The sequence below is a fragment of the Somniosus microcephalus genome, unplaced genomic scaffold, assembly GCF_052327205.1.
Source record: "Somniosus microcephalus isolate GS21.2 unplaced genomic scaffold, FLI_Smic_1.0 unresolved_chr6, whole genome shotgun sequence".
NCBI classification, from domain to species: Eukaryota; Metazoa; Chordata; class Chondrichthyes; order Squaliformes; family Somniosidae; genus Somniosus; species Somniosus microcephalus.
Genome location: NW_028225184.1, coordinates 35940515 through 35961285, shown reverse-complemented (window position 1 = coordinate 35961285; position 20771 = coordinate 35940515). Strand labels below are relative to the sequence as shown.

At 47.8% G+C, this 20771-nt stretch overlaps 1 protein-coding gene and 1 pseudogene across 1 annotated transcript in view; one reads left to right on the top strand and one right to left on the bottom strand.

Moving 5' to 3' along the window:
• The window catches only part of LOC147087201 (putative G protein-coupled receptor 139), a 50747-nt gene extending 49146 nt beyond the window's left edge, over positions 1–1601 (top strand). The window contains exons 3-4 of the mRNA XM_085978086.1: positions 890–1060; positions 1514–1601. Coding sequence (XP_085834212.1) covers positions 890–1060; positions 1514–1601 — 259 coding nt within the window. The remainder of the gene's footprint in view (positions 1–889; positions 1061–1513) is intronic.
• Positions 1602–16909: 15308 nt separating this feature from the next.
• Positions 16910–20771, bottom strand: part of LOC147087200 (uncharacterized) — a 32586-nt pseudogene continuing 28724 nt past the window's right edge.

The following is a 20771-nucleotide window of genomic DNA, read 5'->3' as shown; positions in this document are numbered from 1 at the left end:
TCCCCCTCCTCTCCCTCGTCCCTGACCCTCCCCTGTCCCTGGCCCTCACCCGATCGTCCCCAGACCCCGGCCCTCCCCTGACCCTCCCCCGGCTCTCCCCGACCCTCCCACATCCCCAGCCCTACCCCCGAGCCTCCCCCGGCCACGACCCTCCCCCGGCTCGCCCCCTCACCCGGCCCCGACCCTCCCACGACCCCGACACTCCCCTTCATTCCCCCGACCCCCCTCAAAACCGGCCCTCCCCCAACCCTCCCCCGGCCACGACCCTCCCTCGAACCCGACCCTCCCTCGACCCCGGCCCTCACCCGGCCCTCCAACAAACCTCCACTGAACCTCTACTGACCCTCCCCCAACCCTGGGCTGGACCCTCACATGGCCCTCCTGGGTCCCCGGCCCAGACCCCAACCCTCGCCCTACTCCGGCCTCAGCCCTCCCCCGACCCTCCCTGGCCCTCCCCCGACCCTCCCCCGAACCTACCCTTACCCCGGCCCGGACCCGACACTGACCCCGGCCCCGAGCCACCACAGACCCTCCTCAGCCCCAGACCCTCCATCATCCCTGACCCTCCCCCTACCTTCCACCTCCCCCGACCAGCCCCCGACCCGATCTCAGCCCCGACACTCCACTGGCCCTACGCCAAACCTCCTCCAGCCCCTTCCATTCCCCTCCCCCGGCCCTTCCCCGACCCCGGCCCCAACCCTCCCCCGACCCTGGCCCCAACCCTCCCCCAGCACCGACCCTCCCCCGGCCCTCCCCCAAACCCGAACATGACCGTCCTGAACCATGGCCCTCCCCCGGCCCTCCCCCGACCCCAGCTCTCCCCCGACCCCATCCCGGAGCCTCCCTGATTCAGACTCTGATACTTACTATTTCTCTCCCTGATCCCCAGTCTACAGGCTGTCGGTCTCAAAGATTCTTGTGCCAAGGATCTCGCCTCCGCTCTCAGTACAAACCGCTCGCTGACGGTTATGAACCTGGGTAATAATAAACTGGGAGATTCAGGAGTGAAACTTCTGTCTGTGGCTTTGAGGAACCCGGAATTTAAAATACAGAAACTGCGGTAAGTACCAGACTGTGTGAGATTGTGTTTATAATAACTGGATGTCTGACACTGAATATTTATTATTAGTATCAGTAACAGTGTTATTAATAAACTCTGGGGATTTACTCCGATTCTTGTTATTTCTCTGATCCCCAGGTTGGTTGATGTCGGACTCACAGATTCTTGTGCCGAGGATCTCGCCTCCGCTCTCAGTACAAACCGCTCACTGACTGTTCTGTCGCTGGGATTAAACTCCTTCACAGACCGATCTGTCCCTGCTGGTGTCTGGAGTGGATTGGGTGAGTGTTTGTGGTAATGTTTAATGTTATAAATAAAATATCAATGGGATTCAGTCACTTTTCTGGGTAATATTTGACTGTAATTATTATTGAAATATTAACCCCAGTCTCGCGGTTATTTACACTGTTGTTCAATCTGTTTATTTCCTGTTTAATCTTTAATCTGTTTCAGGCTGAGGAGGAATCAGTTCACTGTAAATGGAAGGAAACAGCTGAAGTTACTGCGGGGAAGAAGACCCAGTCTGATTGTGACAGTGTGAACATTCCAAGTGATGAAATCACTGCTCCGATTGTGTGACCTTTCCAAGAGATGACGTCACTGCCCCATTGTGTGAATTGTCCAAATGATGACGTCACTGCTCCCATTGTGTGAACATTACAAGTAATGACATCATTGCTCCCATTGTGTGACCATTCCAAGTGATGACGTCACTGCTCCTATTGTGTGACCATTTCCGGACGATGATTTGATTTGAATTTAATATAAGTGTTTCCAGCTCGAGCTGATCGCATCATCTCCCATTGTGAGGTCAGAGGCCCAGCCACAGGGTCACCCCTATCAAAATGCTTTGTGCATTGAGTGCTGTTGGAGTTTTGCTAAGTGGGAGAAAAATCATTTAAGGGTATTTTGTGAATTTTAGTGTGTTAAGAAGTCAATTATTTGAAGTAAGTTTAATTTTTTAAGGGTTTTTTAAACTCTTGGGCAGTTTAAACAGGAAGTAGAATCCGGGTATAAAAGGGGAGGGGCTAGTGCGGTGCACGGAGTACTTTGTGCATTGAGTGCTGTTGGAGTTTTGCTAAGTGGGAGAAAAATCATTTAAGTGTATTTTGTGAATTTTAGTGTGTTAAGAAGTCAATTATTTGAAGTAAGTTTAATTTTTTAAGGGTTTTTTAAACTCTTGGGCAGTTTAAACAGGAAGTAGAATCCGGGTATAAAAGGGGAGGGGCTAGTGCGGTGCACGGAGTGGTTTGTGCATTGAGTGCTGTTGGAGTTTTGCTAAGTGGGAGAGTTCGGATAAGTGGGAGGTGAGGGTGTGTTTTTTGCTCTGTTTTGTTCCCCACTCCCAGGCTTAGACATCACTGCAGAGGCGGAGCAGCGAGACGAGTCAACCAAACAGGCTCCACAGACAGTATTCAAGGAGGAGGTTGGTGATCAGCTGGTTGGTTGGTTTTCTTCCTTCTCTTCTCTTTCATACCTTTAAGTTGGTAAGTTCTATTGAATAGTGGTGTGATATTATCATATATATCCAGGCAGGGTCTTCATAACTAATAATAAGAAATTAAATTAATTATATAGAATGGAGCAAGTGATGTGTTACTGTTGCGAGATGTGGGAGCCGGTGAACCCCATTGAGGCTAACGGTGATTACATCTGCGACAAGTGTTTGCTGCTAGAGGAACTCAAGTTCCATGTTATGGAGCTTGAGACCGATCTTCGGACACTGCGACACATCAGGGAGGGGGAGAAGTTCCTGGACTCTATGTTTCAGGAGATGGTCACACCTATGAAGTTAATTACTGCAGATGTAGTCCGTGGTCAGGGACAGGACGGTGTGACTACGAGTGAGGGAGGTACAGGGATCCAGGATGTAGTGTTGAAGGAGACGCAGCCCTTGTTCTTGTCCAGCAGGATCGAGGTTCTTACTCCCTGTGAGGGCGGGAGCGGGGACTGCAGGGAGGATGAGCAACCTGGCCACAGCACCGTGGTACAGGGGGCCATTCAAGTGGAGGGAGTAAAAATAAATGTTGTAGTGGTAGGGGATAGTATCATTAGGGGGATAGATAGGGTTCTCTGCAGTCAAGAGCGGGAGTCCCGAAGGCTGTGTTGCCTGCCTGGTGCCAGGGTTAAGGACATCTCTTCTGGGCTGGAAAGAAACTTGCAGTGGGAGGGGGAGGATCCAGTTGTCGTGGTCCATGTTGGTACAAACGACGTAGATAGGACAAGGAAGACGGTTCTGTTAAAGGAGTATGAGCAGCTAGGGGTCAAATTATAAAACAGAACCTCAAGGGTAATAATCTCTGGGTTATTACCTGAGCCACGAGCGAATTTGGCTAGGATAAATAAAATTAAAGAGTTAAATGCGTGGCTCAAAGACTGGTGTGGGAGAAATGGGTTTTGCTTCTTGGGACACTGGCACCAGTACTGGGACAGGAGGGAGCTGTTCTGTTGGGACGGACTCCACTTGGCCAGTGCTGGGACTAGAGTCCTGGCGAATCATATAACTAGGGCTGTAGAGAGGGCTTTAAACTAATTAGTGGGGGGGAGGTTTCTATAGAGCAAATCATAGAAATGACAACAGAGAAGGTCATAGACTTAGGTAGCAGTGGGGGAATTAAAAAACAGAATGTGTCAGGAAGGGACAGAAGGTATGGAGTAAAAAGTAAAGTACTAAAAAGGGAAAAAACAGGAACTAAGTGTTACAAAACATATTTGAAAGTTCTTTATCTGAATGCACGTAGCATTCGTAACAAAATGAATGAGTTAACGGCACAAATAATGACATATGGGTATGATCTTGTGGGCATTACAGAAACATGGCTGCAGGGTGACCATGACTGGGAATTAAACATACCATGTTATTTAACAATCAGGAAGGACAGTCAGGAAGGGAGAGGAGGTGGGGTGGCTATGTTAATAAAGGATGGAATCACTATAATACAGAGAAATGATATTGGGTCAAAGGAGCAGGATAGTGAAACAGTTTGGGTGGAGGTAAGGAATAATAAGGGGAAAAAAACATTAGTGGGTGTAGTCTATAGGCCTCCGAACAGTTGCAACTCTGTTGGACGGAGTATTAATCAGGAAATAGTTGAGGCTTGTAATAAGGGAACAGCTATAATTATGGGGGATTTTAATTATCATATTAACTGGACAAATCAAATTGGGCAGAGCAGCCTTGAGGAAGAGTTCATTGAGTGTATTAGAGATGGGTTTCTTGAGCAGTATGTAACTAAACCGACCAGGGGGCAAGCAACCTTAGATTTGGTCCTGTGTAATGAGACAGGATTAATTAAAAATGTCCTAGTAAAGGATCCCCTTGGAATGAGTGACCATAACATGGTTGAGTTCCATATTCAATTAGAGGGTGAGAAGGTTGGATCTCAAACAAGCATGCTGAGCTTGAATAAAGGAGACTATGAAGGTATGAGAGCGGAATTAATTAGAGTGGACTGGGAAAATAGATTAAAGGGTAAGACGGTACATGACCAGTGGTGTACATTTAAGGAGTTATTTTACAACTTCCAAGAAAAATATATTCCACTGAGGAAAAAAGGGTGTAAAAGAAAAGATAGCCATCCGTGGCTAAGTAAAGTAATTAAGGATAGTATCCGATTAAAAACAAGGGCATATAAGGTAGCCAAATCTATTGGGAGGATGGAAGATTGGGAAGTCTTTAAAAGACAGCAAAAAATAACAAAAAGATTGATTAAGAAAGGGAAGATAGATTATGAAAGTAAATTAGCAAAAAATATAAAAACAGACAGTAAAAGTTTCTATAGTTATATAAAAAGAAAAAGGGTGGCTAAAGTAAATGTGGGTCCCTTAGAGGATGAGACCGGGAAATTAATGGTGGGAAACATGGAGATGGCAAAAACACTGAACAATTATTTTGTATCAGTCTTTACAGTAGAGGACTTTAAGAATATCCCAACACTGGACAAACAGGGGGCTCTAGGGGGGGAGGAATTAAATACAATTAAAATCACTAAGGAAGTGGTACTTGGTAAAATAATGGGACTCAAGGCAGATAAATCCCCTGGACCTGATGGCTTGCATCCCAGGGTCTTGAGGGAAGTAGCGGTAGGGATTGTGGATGCATTGGTAATAATTTTCCAAAACTCACTGGACTCAGCAAAGGTCCCGGCAGATTGGAAAACTGCTAATGTAACACCATTATTTAAAAAGGGTAGTAGGCAGAAGGCTGGAAACTATAGACCTGTTAGCCTAACATCTGTGGTTGGTAAAATGTTAGAGTCCATTATTAAGGAGACAGTAACGGGACATTTGGATAAACATAATTTAATAGGGCAAACTCAGCATGGTTTCATGAAGGGGAAGTCATGTTTAACAAATTTGCTTGAGTTTTTTGAGGAAGTAACATACAGGGTGGATAAAGGGGAACCAGTGGACGTAGTGTATTTAGACTTCCAAAAGGCATTTGACAAGGTGCCACACAAAAGATTATTGCTCAAGATAAAAAATCACGGGATTGGGGGTAATATTCTGGCATGGGTGGAGGATTGGCTCTCTAACAGAAAGCAGAGAGTTGGGATAAATGGTTCGTTCTCAGATTGGCAACCAGTAACTAGTGGTGTTCCACAGGGGTCAGTGCTGGGTCCCCAACTCTTTACAATCTACATTAACGATTTGGAGGAGGGGACCGAGTGTAACATATCAAAGTTTGCAGATGATACAAAGATGGGACGGAAAGTAGTGAGTGAGGAGGACATAAAAAACCTGCAAAGGGACATAGACAGGCTAAGTAAGTGGGCAGAGATTTGGCAGATGGAATACAATGCTGGAAAGTGTGAGGTTATGCACTTTGGCAGGAAAAATCATGGAGCAAGTTATTATCTTAATGGCAAGAAACTGGAAAGTACTGTAGTACAAAGGGATCTGGGGGTCCTGGTGCACGAAACTCAAAAAGTTAGTATGCAGGTGCAGCAAGTGATCAAGAAGGCCAATGGAATGTTGGCTTTTATTGCTAGGGGGTTGGAATATAAAAACAGGGAGGTATTGCTGCAGTTGTACAAGGTATTGTTGAGGCCGCACCTGGAATACTGCATACAGTTTTGGTGTCCATACTTAAGAAAATACATACTTGCGCTCGAGTCAGCACAAAGAAGGTTCACTCGGTTAATCCCGGGGATGAGGGGGTGGTCATATGAGGAGAGGGACTCTACTCATTGGAGTTCAGAAGAATGAGAGGCGATCTTATTGAAACATATAAGATTGTGAAGGGGCTTGATCGGGTGGATGCGGTGAGGATGTTCCCAATGATGGGTGAAACTAGAACTAGGGGGCATAATCTTAAAATAAGGGGCTGCTCATTCAAAACTGAGATGAGGAGAAACTTCTTCACTCAGAGGGTGGTAGGTTTGTGGAATTTGCTGCCCCAGAAAGCTGTGGAAGCTACATCATTAAATAAATTTAAAACAGAAATAGATAGTTTCCTAGAAGTAAAGGGAATAAAGGGTTACGGGGAGCGGGCAGGAAATTGGACATGAGTCTGGGTTCGGAATGGTCATGGCCCTGTGGGTAGTGGAGCGGGCCCAGGGCCCGTGTAGCCTTGTTCTGCTCCTACTGTGTTCTAATTCTGTTAGATTTCAGGAGATGGTTTTATTCATGTTCCTGGCTGGGGTGGAGATCGCCTTTACAGAAGGTAAGTACTGTAGAAAATATAGGGACAGAGTGATCTCCTGGAAGAATTTCGATCGCCTAGATGGGTCGGAGAGGAATTTCCCAGATTTTTTTCTCCCAAATTGGCCATTGGGTCTTTATCTGGTTTTTCGCCTCTCCCGGGAGATCACATGGGTTCGGGTGGATGCAGAGTGATAGAAGATTTGAGGTTAGGATCAGATCAGCCATGATCTTATTGAATGGTGGAGCAGGCTCGAGGGGCCGATTGGCCTACTCCTGCTCCTATTTCTTATGTATGTTCTTATGAATGTGAGAGTGTCTGCAAATTGCAGAGTCTGTCAGAGTGTGAGTTTCTGCAAATTGCAGAGTCCGTTTGCATGTGCCTGTATGTGAGTGGGTGTCTGTGTTTCTGCCATTTGCAGAGTCTGTGTGAGTGTGTGTATCATGTAGCTGTAAATTTCAGTTCAATGTGGGTATGAGGGAGACTTTGAGTGAGAGAGACAGACAGACAGACAGTCAGTGAGAGCGAGAGAGACATGAAATCAATAGGCAAGTAGCAGAATAGAAAGCCTGTTTCTGTAGGCCACAAAGTGAAATGATAAGATACTGAAAACTGTCTTTTTGCTTTTAATCATCCAACATGGCAGTCATCCCTCTGCAGGCTGGCCAGGTTGTGAGTGTGTGTGTGTGTGTGAGTGAGAGGGCAATAGCTGGTGTTTGTGTGAGGTATGATCTGCTGTCTTATTAACTGCTGTTGTTGTATTAAACCCTTCTGAATTCATTCTTACGTGGTCCACATGTAATGCTGCTGTGTATCACTTTATTGCACTTTTTTTCATTTCACTTCACTTCAAGACTGACAGTCAGTCAGTGAGATACTGAAAAATGTATTTTTGTACTTTCTGACAATAAAAGCTGCTCTGGGATCTTTGCATATGTTCCACCCCTTCTCAAATCAAGACAAGGCAGGCAGGCTGGCAGGCAGTGAGAGAGACACATGGAATCAAGTCAACAGGCAGAACAGAAATAAAAACAGAAAATGCTGGAAATACTCAGTATGTTAGGCAGCATCAGTGGAGATACAGAGAAACTGAATAAATGTTTCAGCTCGATGACTTTTCATCAGAACCTTGCCAGAATCTCTCAAAGGTAATGAGCTGAAACATTAACTCTAATTCTCTCTCTCTCCACTGATGCTGCTTTGCCTGCTGAGTATTTCCAGCACTTTCTGTTTTTATTTCAGATTTCCCACATCCACAGCATTTGCTATTGATGCAGAATATAAAGCCTTTTTCTGTAGGCCGCAAAATGAAAAGTTATAATACTGAAAACTCTGTTTATATTTAAACTGCCGAACATAGCAGAGGAATGATAGAAATCAACCTTCTTTCAATGCTATATAATTGCACAATACTGCGGATGCTGGAAATCTGAAATAACAACAGAAAATACTGGAAATACTCAGCAGGCCAGGCAGTATCCGTGGAGAGAGAAACAGAGTTAACGTTTCAGGTCTGGGACACTTCATCAGAACTAGAAAAAGCTGGAGATGTAACAGATATTAATCAGGTGCAGAGACCGGAGGTGATGGTTAGGAGGGGAGGAAGGAGTAGAAAGAACATCCTGTACTTTTGTAAGAGGCAGGTAACATTAAATGTTGCAAATGGGAATGGCAAAAATCATACTGCATGAAAAATGGGGGCAGGGATAATTATCTGAAATTGTTGAACTCAATGTTGAGTCCGGCAGACTGCAAAGTGCACAATCGAAAGATGAGGTGCTGTTCCTCGAGCTTACATTGAGCTTCATTGGAACAATGTAATAGCCCGAGGACAGAGAGATCAGAGTGGGAGTGAAGCGGTGAATTAAAGAGACAGGTGACCGGAAGCTCAGGATCACCCATACGGACTGAATGGAGGTGTTCCACAAAGCGGTCGCCCAATCTGCGTTTGGTCTCCCCAAAGTGGAGGAGACCGCATCGTGAGCAGCGAATAGAGTATATTAATTTGCAAGAAGTACAAGTAAATCGCTGTTTCACTTAGAAGGACTGTTTGGGGCCCTGGGCATTGGGAAGGGAGGAGGTAAAAGTGCATGTGGTGCATCTCCTGCGCTTGCACGGGAAGGTGCCAGGTGAAGGAGCAGGGCTGTTGGGGGTGATTGAGGAGTGGACCAGGGTGTCGCGGAGGGAGCGGTCCCTTCGGAATGCTGAAGGGGAGGTGAGAGGTAGATGTGTTTGGTGGTGCGATCACGTTGGAGGTGGCGGAAGTGGTGGAGGACGATCCGTTGAATGTGGAAGCTGGTGGGGTGAAAGGTGAGGACAAGGGGAACCATATCATGGTTCTGGGAGGGAGGGGCAGTGGTGAGAGCAGAAGTGCGGGAAATAGAATGGACATGGTCAAGGGCTGTGTCAACCACGGTAGAGGGGAATCTTCGGTTGAGGAAAAAGGAAGACTTGTCAGATGCACTAGTATGGAAGGTGGCATCATCAGAACAGATGCGGCGGAGACAGAGGAACTGGAAGAAAGGAATAGAGTCCTTAAAGGAAGCGGGTTGGGAGGAACTGTAGTCCAGATAGCTGTGGGAGTCGGTGGACTTGTAGTGGATGTTTGTTGAAAGCCGATCACCAGAAATGGAGATGGAGAAGTCAAGGAAGGGAAGGGAAGAGTCGGAGTTGAACCATGTGAAGGTGAGGGCAGGGTGTAAATTGGAAGTAAAGTGAATGAACTTATCCAGTTCAGGGCGAATGCAAGAAATTGCACCAATACAGTCATCGATGTACCGGAAGAAGAGGTGAGGGAGGGGACCTGAGTTGGACTGGAACAAAGAATTTTCTACATGTCCCATGAACAGACAGGCATAACTGGGGCCCATGCGGGTTCCCATAGCAACACCTTAATTTGGAGGAAGTGAGTGGAGTCAAAGGAGAAGTTGTTCAATGTGAGAACAAGTTCAGCCAGGCGGAGGCAGGTGGTGGTGGATGGGAACTGGTTGGGCCTCTGTTCAAGGAAGAATCAGAGCGCCCGAAGGCCGTCCTGGTGGGGGATGGAGGTGTAGAGGGATTGGACGTCCATGGTGAAAAGGAGACGGTTGGGGCTAGGAAATTGGAAACTGTTAAAGTGACGGAGGGCGCTGGAAAGGTCAGGAATGTAGGTGGGAAGAGACTGGACAAGGGGAGAAAAAATAGAGTCGAGATAGGAAGAGATATGTTCCGTGGGGCAAGAACAGACTAAAACGATGGTTCTACCAGGGCAGTCCTGTTTGTGGATCTTGGGAAGGAGGTAGAAGGGGGCTGTGCGGGGTTGGGGGACTATGAATTTGGCGGCCATGGAGGGAAGATCTCCAGAGGAGATGAGGTCAGTGACACACTTGTAAACAATGGCTTGATGTTTGCTAGTGGGGTCATGGACCAGGCGGAAGTAGGAGGCTGTGTTGGAGAGTTGGCATTCAGCTTCCACACGTTAGAGGTCAGTTCGCAAAACAACAACAGCACCGCCCTTATCAGCACATTTAATGATAATGTTAGGGTTGGATCTAAGAGAATGGAGTGCTGCAAGTTCAGAGGGAGTTAGGTTGGAGTGAGTGAGGGGAGCAGAGAAATGGAGACGGCCGATATCACGTCGGCAGTTGGCAATGAAGTGATCTAGAGAGGGTAAGAGGCCAGAGGGAGGTTGTAGTGTATGTAACCGTCCACCTTTAAGAGAACTATTTTAGGTGTGGCACTACTTTATCTTGTCTGCTGTATACTGTAATACCGATGGTGACCACACCGGTATATAAGTGCTGTGTCAGGATTTATTGGGCAGATGCGCCCTGACCTTCGAATAGTAAAGTCCTGTTAAAGTTACTCTTGTAGTCTGTGTATTAATTCGCCATAATACCTACAGACTTTACAATGGCGACGAGTTCGAACTTACCCTGCGGCAATAATACTTCTGAAGCAGTTAACGAACGTCGAGAAGAGGCACCCGCCCTCGTCGTTCTGCTGAGAGAAAACTCGAGTCTGCAGAGCAAGGAAGAAGGAAGAATTCAGACACGAAGCCTTCCATCAGCAACAGGCAGTGATTGTCCCTTCTGCCACGGTGGTGAGTGAGTCGATCAGCACGAGAAACAAGTCGGCCACGGTGACTGTGAGTAAAGGGAAAATAAAAAAATAAACGGAGGATAAGGGCGGTGAACTCGACCACGGTCGGGGGAAAGGAGCCGGACAGAAGTCGGGCCCAGAGGCGCTGAGACTGGGGCAGCGTGGAGCATGGAAGCCGCAGTACAATTGGGCTGGGAGACGCAAAGGCGTCGTGAGACAGCTAGGCCGTGACCGGCGAAAAAGGCCGGGCAGCTACTGAGGCCACGAGGCACTGCGACCGGGATCGTAAGGCGCGGGAAGATATAAAATTACATAAACCGTGGTGAACTCAGCCGCAGCCGGGGAGGAAAGCACCGGACTGCGAGAGGGCTGGGAGGCGCGATTGGAGTGAAAAAGGCCGGGCAGCGAGGAGGCCACGAAGCGCTGCGACCGGCATCATAAGGTGCGGGAAGATATAAAAATAAATAAATCGCGGAGAACTCAGCCGCAGCCGGGGAGGAAAGCACCGGACTGCGAGAGGGCTGGGAGGCGCGATTGGAAGCCGCTGAGGGAGAGACAGAGCCTGAGCGAGCGGGAGAGACAGAGCCCGAGCGAGGGAGACTGAGCGAGATCCAGCCCAGCGGCTGAAACTGTTCGCCGTCAACGGGTTGTACCCAGCGCCGGTTGCCCTGCCGAGAAAAGGGGACAAGGAATGCACTGAAGCCGACGCGCAGGCTGCGAACCCCGAAATCCAGCGGTCGTCACCCGAGGGAAAAGCTTACCCCTCCCGCCAGGGGAAGCCGCCAGTAGGCGGGGAAGAAGACAGAAGCGGGAAACCGCCATTTTGAAAGTGGGCGGGGAAAGAAGACAAGCGCGGGAAACCGCCATTTTGGAAAAAAAAACATTTAAAGAAATATTTCGTTGTTGTTTCTCAAGAAGAGTGTGAAGATGCTTAAGCGTAGTAACATCAATGGTTTCGATTCCGATGTGGAAGATTGGGCCACGTATGTAGAACGCATCGAGATATATTGTAAGGTCAATAAGATAGCAAATTATGACAAAGCTCTAACCTTACTAAACTCAATGGGTGCGAAGACATACGGGTTATTGAAGCATCTTCTATCACCAGCTAAACCGACGGATCAGTCTTTCGCTAATATTGTTGCTGTCCTGAAGGATCATTTTAACCCCGCACCGCTGATGTTAGCGGAACGATCAAAATTTTACGTGAGAACGCAACGAAAAGAGGAAAGCAATGCGGAGTACCTGGTTGAACTGCGTAGGCTAGCAAAGTACTGTCAGTTTGGGGTAAATCTGACAGAGGCACTGAGAGACAAGTTCGTGTGCGGGATGTCGAAGGAAGGACCACAAAAATGACTGCTCGAAGAGAACGATCTTACACTTGATAAGGCTGTCCCTATTGCAGCATCGCACGAAGCCGCAGCGAGAGGCACGGCGGAAATGTAGCGGAAGACAGCGGTACTCAGTGTGGATCAAATGACTTCGGGTACAACGAAATGTTATCGTTGTGGGAAGACAACACACGACCAGAACCAATGCTGGTTTAAAAACCAGGAATGTAGAAAATGTGGCAAGCTTGGTCACATAGCTAAGGTATGCCGGTCAGGAAAGAAGACCAGCAATAATAAGTCACCGCAGAGGAAGTACAGAAAGGTACATGAGGTGACTGGGAAGAGTCCAGATGAACAGAATTCGGACTCAGACTCCAACAGCAAGGAACTGGGTAGTCTGAGGATTCACAATGTGAGTAAAGAAGCTGCCCGACAAACTATCTGGGTCACACTACAGATTGCAAAAGTCCAAGTGAAGATGGAAGTGGACACCGGATCGGCGTTGACGGTCATGAATAAGCAAGATTACAAAAAGTTATTCAAACATATTCCCCTACGGGATACGGAGATAGTATTGCAGACATACACGGGGCACAAAGTATACCCCATCAGAAAGATAAAAGTCAAGGTGAGATACAAGGACAAAGATCACCAAGGGATGGACATGTATGTGCTGCCCAAGGGAGGTCCACCACTTCTGGGACGGGAGTGGATCAGGAAAATAAAGATAGACTGGCATTCACTAAACACAATGACGGTAGATTCCGGAAAGGAAGATGTCAAACCTGAACGGTTGTCCAGAATATTGGACGAAGCTAAAGAGGTATTACAGCAAGGACTGGGAACACTGAGAGGAATTAAAGCAAAAATCAAGATTGCAGAACATGCAAGCCCAAAATTTTTCAAAGCCAGATCGGTACCTTACGCGATACGACCTGCTGTGGAGGCAGAACTGGAAGAGCTTGAACGTTCAGGGGTACTGTCTAAGGTGGACTGGAGTGAGTGGGCCACGCCCATTGTTCCCGTCATGAAGTCTTCATCAAGTAACAAGCCAGGGGGACCGGGAAAGTACCGCATCTGCGGAGACTTCAAGATCACGGTTAATCCGGTGCTTCACACGGTACAATACCCGCTCCCGCGGATTGAGGATATCTTTGCTTCATTGCCTGGCGGGAAACACTTCACCAAGATAGACCTGGCACAAGCATACTTACAAATGGAAGTCGAGGAAGAGTCGCGCCAGTATCTCACAATCAACACGCACAGAGGCTTGTATTGTTATAATATACTGGTTTTTGGAGTAGCTTCGGCTCCAGCAATTTGGCAGAGGGCCATGGAGCAGGTCTTAAAGGGTTTTCCAAGCACGCAGTGTTACTTGGACGATATCCTGATTATGGGAGAAGACGAGGAGGAACACCTCACAAATTTGAAACTGGTGCTCACCAGGTTGAAGGAATATGGCCTTCGAGTTAATCGCCAGAAATGTGAGTTCTTCCAGAAACGGATCTCGTACTGCGGTCATGTCATTGACCAAGAGGGGCTGCACAAGTAACCTGACAAGATAGAAGCTGTCACGAAGGCCACCGCTCCGGAAAATGTAGCACAGTTGAGATCGTATCTGGGGTTGATTAATTATTACCACCAGTTTCTGCCAAATCTATCCACGGTGCTGCATCCGCTGAATGCTCTGTTGCGGAAAGAAGTACCATGGAAGTGGAGCGAGGACTGTAAGAAGGCCTTTCGCAGAAGGAAGGCATTGATTACCTCTGAGGAAGTGTTGGCTCATTTCAACCCAACGTTACCTCTTCGTCTAGCTTGTGATGCTTCCCCTTATGGAATTGGAGCAGTACTTTCACACAAGTTACCAAATGGCTCGGAAAGGCCAGTCGCATTTGCGTCCCGATCTTTGACCTCTGCTGAGCGAAATTATGCTCAGATAGATAGGGAGGCCCTCAGCCTTGTGTGGGGAGTAAAGAAATTCAATCATTACCTGCAGGGCAAGAAGTTTACATTACTGACAGACCACCAGCCGTTGGTGTCCATATTCAACCCTAACAAGGCCGTTTCCACTATGACAGCGCAAAGGCTACAGAGGTGGTCCATGTTACTTGGGGCGCACCAATATGACATCGAATACAAAAGTCCAAACAGCATGAAAATGCTGATGGGTTATCGCGCCTACCGTTGCCAGTAGTAGAAGAGGCGGCTACAGTGGACCCGGTAGAGATGTTCCACTCATCCATAGTGGAATGTCTACCAGTAACAAATTCGGTGATCGAAAATGAAACAAGAAATTACCCGACTCTCTCACGAGTCTACGATTTAACAGTGGAGGGATGGCCAGCACATGGCGAACCAACGCTGCCCGCATTTTTGCAAAGAAAAGAACAGCTGTCAGTGTGCCGAGGAACCTTGATGTGTGGATCGAGAGTGGTGATTCCACCCAAACTTCAGCATAAGGTGCTAAAGGAGCTTCACGAGGGGCATCTGGGTGGAGTGAAAATGAAGAAGCTAGCAAGAGCGTTTGTGTGGTGGCCAGGTATTGATGGAGACATCGAAGAAATAACCAAGAGCTGTCTAGGATGCCAGAAGGTCCAAAACGCGCCACCACAAGCTCCTCTGCATCCATGGGAGTGGCCCTCATCTCCTTGGCAAAGGGTACACGTCGACTTTGCTGGTTCATTTATGGACTCAATGTTTCTAATCGCGTTGGATGCACACTCCAAGTGGCCGGAGGTAATAAAGATGTCCTCCACCACCACGGAAAAAACCATCACAGTATTAAGGGCCATATTTGCCAGGAATGGGCTGCCGGAACAGATCTGTTCTGATAATGGACCGCAATTTGTGTCCGAAGAATTCAGGAAGTTCTTAAAAAGGAATGTGGTCAAGCTCTACACGTCAGCCCCATACCATCCCGCCACCAATGGATTAGCTGAAAGGTTTGTCCAGACCTTCAAGAAGGCCATAAAGGCCAAGGGTAATGAAGACATCAACCTACAACATAAGGTAGATAACTTCTTGTTGGCATACCGGAATGCAACACATGCGGTCACAAACCAAACTCCCGCCATGATGTTTTTCAATAGAAGACTAAGATGCCGGCTGGATTTGATTAAGCCAAACGTCCGAAGGGACGTAGAGAACCGGCAATTTCAGGGCATGAATGAAAGGCCAAATAGATCCTTTCAGATAGGTCAACAAGTTTTGGCCCGGGACAATCGTACCGAGAAATGGCAGCCTGGAACTATTGGGAAAAGGCTAGGGCCGCTGATGTATACCGTGGACATTGGTGACAGCATAATAAGGCGCCATGTTGACCAGATCATAGGGTCATCCACAAAGGACCAACCTACTCCACAACCTTACACGGCTAATGTTGAAGCAGAGATACCCAGAGCACCTACCTCCGATCTGGTAATACTGGAATCAGATGAACCTGACACTGTCCTTCAAGCCGAATCGACCTTGCCAGAAGAACCTACTACCCCGCCGAAAACTACTACACCACCGAGGCGTTATCCGGACAGTGTCAGGAAGCCTCCAGAGAGACTGAATCTGTGAACTGTTTTGCATAAGTTGTATATATGTTATGATGTTATGTTAATGGGGAATAAGTATGTTGTAAGCTAAAAAAGGAGGATCGTAGTATATGTAACTGTTCTACCTTTAAGAGAACTATTGTATGTAACCGTCCACCTTCAAGAGAACTATTTTAGGTGTGGCACTACTTTATCTTGGCTGCTGTATAATGTAATACCGACGGTGACCACACCGGTATATAAGTGCTGTGTCAGGATTTATTGGGCAGATTCGCCCTGACCTTCGAATAGTAAAGTCCTGTTAAAGTTACTCTTGTAGTCTGTGTATTAATTCGCCATAATACCTACAGACTTTACAGAGTTGTCCAAGTAGAACGAGAATTTTGAATGCTGGAGAAAGGATCAGCCGTGCGGGGGGAAGACTCATGACCAGAGGAATGGGCACGGAGATGAAGGCGATGGAAGAAGAGATCAGCATCGTGCCGAGCTCGAAATTCATTAAGATGGAGGCATAAGGGGATGAAGCTCACGCCTTTGCTGAGGACTGATCGTTCGCGGTCAGAGAGGGGAATGTCAGAGGGGATAGTGAATACATGGCAGGGGGTTAGATTGGAAGAAATGATAGGATCGCAGGAAAGTAATGGGGAAGAAGGTTCTGGGGGGGGGGCGTTGGTGTCCACGAGTTGATGAAGCTTGTGATCCTTGACATCAGAAAGGAAGAAAAAATGTTTTTTGTTGAAGCGTTGGATGAATCGAAGGATGAAATGGAACTGTGGACCCGGACAGCATTGATATAGAGTGCGTCGGTGCTACTGAATATAAGAAGTCACACAACACCAGGTTATAGTCCAACAGATTTATTTGAAAGCACAAGCTTTCGGAGCGCTGCTCCTTCGTCAGGTGAAGTGGAGAAATGCATAAAGACACAGCTTATATGGTCAGAGAATAATGTCAGATGTTTACAAGTAATCTTGCCAACTGCCATTTATCACACCTCGGCAGAGAGATGATCACAGCAATGAAAGGTGTGAATGGTGTCCAAACAGGTCATTCAGGAAAACATTACATCAAAGAACAACGAGGTGGGGTCACAAGGGGTCAAATATTGCAGATGCTGGGGTCTGTATGAAAAACAAAAAAAGACAAATATCTTTTTTTTTTTTGCTGGAAATCACAGCAGGTCCGGCCGCATCTGTGTAGAGAGAACAAGCCAATGTCGACTCGAGTCTGGATGACCCTGCATCAGGTGGGGTTACATGTAGCGTGACATGAACCCAAGATCTCGGTTGAGGCCGTCTTCATGGGTGCGGAACTTGGCTACCAGTTTCTGCTCGACGATTTTGCGTTGTAGTGTGTCTCGAAGGTCGCCTTGGAGAATGCTTACCCGAAGATCGGAGGTTGAATGTCCTTGACTGCTGAAGTGTTCACCGACTGGGAGGGAACACTCCTGCCTGGTGATTGTTGTGCGGTGTCAGTTCATCCATTGTCGCAGTGTCTGCATGGTCTCGCCAATGTACCATGCTCCGGGGCATCCTTTCCTGCAATGTATGAGGTAGACAACGTTGGCCGAGTCACATGCGTATGTACCATGTACCTGGTGGGTGGTGTCCTCACGTGTGATGATGGTATCTGTGTTGATGATCTGGCATGTCTTGCAGAGGTTGCTGTGGCAGGGCTGTGTGGTGTCATGGTCGCTGTTCTCCTGAAAGCTGGGTAATTTGCTGTGAACGATGGTCTGTTTGAGGTTAGGCGGCTGTTGGAAAGCGAGTAGTGGAGGCGTGGGGATGGTCTTAGTGAGGTGTTCGTCGTCATCGATGACATGTTGAAGGCTGCGAAGAACATGACATAGTTTCTACGCTCCGGGGAAGTACTGGACGACGAATGGTACTCTGTTGGTTGTGTCCCGTGTTTCTCTTCTGAGGAGGTCGGTGCTGAAGAGAGAGGTCAAGTTTGTTCAAATGGCGGCGCATGGCGTTGAGCTTGGATCTCAAGATGCGGTGAGAGCAGTAGTTTGAAGAACGATGAATGTCGAGGAGATATTTGTAATCCTGGGTGGATTGAAAACATGAAAGGTGGAAGTTTAGTTGGAATCCACGTGGAATAACTCTGAACCGGAGACAGTTACTGAGGAAAGAGATGTGGCTGTGAAACCGAATCCTTGGAAGGTACCTGGTCAAAAACGAGAAGGGAAACTGAAAGCAATGAAGATGAACAAGATTGAATAGATAAACGGAACTCCCGTCGGAGAGAAAAGCAGAACTTCTTCAAGGTAGGCGTTCCCAGCAGAGAGGTGGCAGTGAATCAAACACTAATATAATTGCAAAATACTGCGGATGCTGGAAATCTGAAATAACAACAGAAAATGCTGGAAATACTCAGCAGGCCAGGCAGCATCCATGGAGAGAGAAACAGAGTTAAAGTTTCAGGTCTGGGACACTTCATCAGAACTGACAAAAGCTGGAGATGTAACAGATATTAAGCAGGTGCAGAGACAGGGCGGGGGGTGGTTAGGAAGGAGGAAGAAATAGAAAGAACATCCTGTACTTTTGTAAGAGGCAGGAAGATAAAATGTTGCAAATGTGAATGGCAAAAATCATACTGCGTGAAAAATGGGGGCAGGGATAAATATCTGAAATTGTTGAACTCAATGTTGAGTCCGGCAGTCATGAAGAGCCCAATCGAAAGATGAGGTGCTGTTGCTCGAGCATACGTTGAGCTGCATTGGTACAATGCAATAGCCCGAGGACAGAGAAATCAGAGTGGGAATGATGCGGTGAATTAAAGTGAGAGGTGACAGGAAGCTCAGGGTCACCCATACGGACTGAATGGAGGTGTTCCGCTAAGCGGTCGCCCAATCTGCGTTTGGTCTCCCCAATGTAGAGGAGACAGCATCGTGAGCAGTGAATACAGTATATTAAATTGCAAGAATGCACGTAATCCTCTGTTTCACCTGGAAGGGGTGTTTGCGGCCCTGGCCAGTGGGAAGGGAGGAGGTAAAAGGGCATGTGTTGCATCTCCTGCACTTGCATGGGAAGGTGCCAGGTGAAGGAGCAGGGTGGTTGGGGTGATTGAGGAGTGGACCACGGTGTCCCGTCATGAGCTGTCCCTTCGGACTGCTGAAAGGGGGGGAGGGGAAGATGTGTTTGCTGGTGGGGGGATCATGCTGGAGGTGGCGGAAACGGCGGAGGATGATCCGCTGAATGTGGAGGCTGGTGGGATGAAAGGTGAGGACAAGGGGAAACATATCGTGGTTCTGGGAGGGAAGGGCAGGGTGAGTGCAGAAGTGCAGGAAATAGAACGGACATGGTCAATGGCCGTGTCAACCACGGTAGAGGGGAATCCTCAGTTGAGGAAAAAGGAAGACATGTCAGAAGCACTAGTATGGAAGGTGGCATCGTCAGAACAGACGCGGCAGAGATGGAGAAACTGGGAGAATGGAATAGAGTCCTTACAGGAGGCGGGGTGGGAGGACTTGTAGTCCAGGTAGCTGTGGGAGTCGTGGGCTTGTAGTGGATGTTTTTTGAAAGCCGATCGCCAGAAGTGGAGATGGAGAAGTCAAGGAAGGGAAGAGAAGAGTCGGAGATGGAGCATGTGAAGGTGAGGGAAGGGTGGAAATTGGAGGTAAAGTGAATGAACTTATCTAGGTCAGGGCGGGAGCAGGAAACTGCACCAATACAGTCACCGACGTAACGGAAATAGAGGTGATGGAGGGGACCTGAGTAGGACTGGAACAAAGAATGTTCCACATACCCCATGAACAGGCAGGCATAGCTAGGGCCCGTGCGGGTTCCCATAGCAACACCTTTAATTTGGAGTAATTGAATGGAGTCAAGGGAGAAGTTGTTCAATGTGAGAACAAATTCAGCCATGCAGAGGAGGGTGGTGGTGGATGGGGACTGGTTGGGCCTCTGTTCAAGGAAGAAACGGAGTGACCGAACGCCGTTCTGGTGGGGGATGGAGGTGTAGAGCGATTGGATGCACATAGTGAAAAGGATACATTTGGGGCCAGGAAACTGGAAAATGTTAAAGTGACGGATGGCATCGGAAGAGTCGTGAATGTAGGTGGTAAGAGTCTGGACAAGGGGAGAAAAAATAGAGTCGAGATAGGAAGAGATAAGTTCCATGGGGCAAGAACAGGCTGAAACGATGGGTCTACCAGGGCAGTCCTGTTGGTGGATCTTGGGAAGGAGGTAGAAACGGGCTGTGCGGGGTTGGGGGTCTATGAGATTGGCGGCCATGGAGGGATGATCCCCAGAGGAGATGAGGTCAATGACACACTTGGAAACAATGGCTTGATTTTTGCTAGTGGGTTCATGGTCCAGGCGGAGATAGGAGGAGATGTTGGAGAGTTGGAATTCAGCTTCTGCACGGTAGACGTCAGTTAGCGAAACAACAACAGCACCGCCCTTATCAGCAGGTTTAATGATAATGTTAGGGTTGGATCGGAGAGAATGGAGTGCTGCAAGTTCAAAGGGAGTTAGGTTGGAGTGAGTGAGGGGAGCAGAGAAATGGAGACAGCCGATGTCACGTCGGCAGTTAGCAATGAAATGATCTGGAGAGGGTAGAAGGCCAGAGGGAGGGGTCCAAGTAGAACGAGAATTTAGAAAGTGGTAGAAAGGATCAGCCATGCGGGGGGAAGACTCATGACCAGAGGGGTGGGCACGGAGATGAAGGCAATGGAGGAAGAGCTCAGCATCTTGCCGAGCTCGAAATTCATTGAGATGGAGGCGTAAGGGGATGAAGCTCAGGCCTTTGCTGAGGACTGATCTTTCGGGGTCAGAGAGGGGAAGGTCAGAGGGGATAGTGAAAACATGGCAGGGGGTAAGATTGGAAGAAGTGATCGGATCGGAGGAAAGTAATGTGGAAGAAAGTTCTGGGGGGGCGTTGGTGTCCACGAGTTGATGAAGTTTGCGATCCTTGACATCAGAAATGAAGAAAAAATGTTTTTTGTTGAAACGTTGGATGAGTCGAAGGATGAAATGGAACTGTGGACCCGGACAGCATTGAAATAGAGTGCGTCGCTGCTACTGAATGTAAGATGTCACACAACACCAGGTTACAGTCCAACAGCTTTATTTGAAAGCACAAGCTTTCGGAGCGCTGCTCCTTCGTCA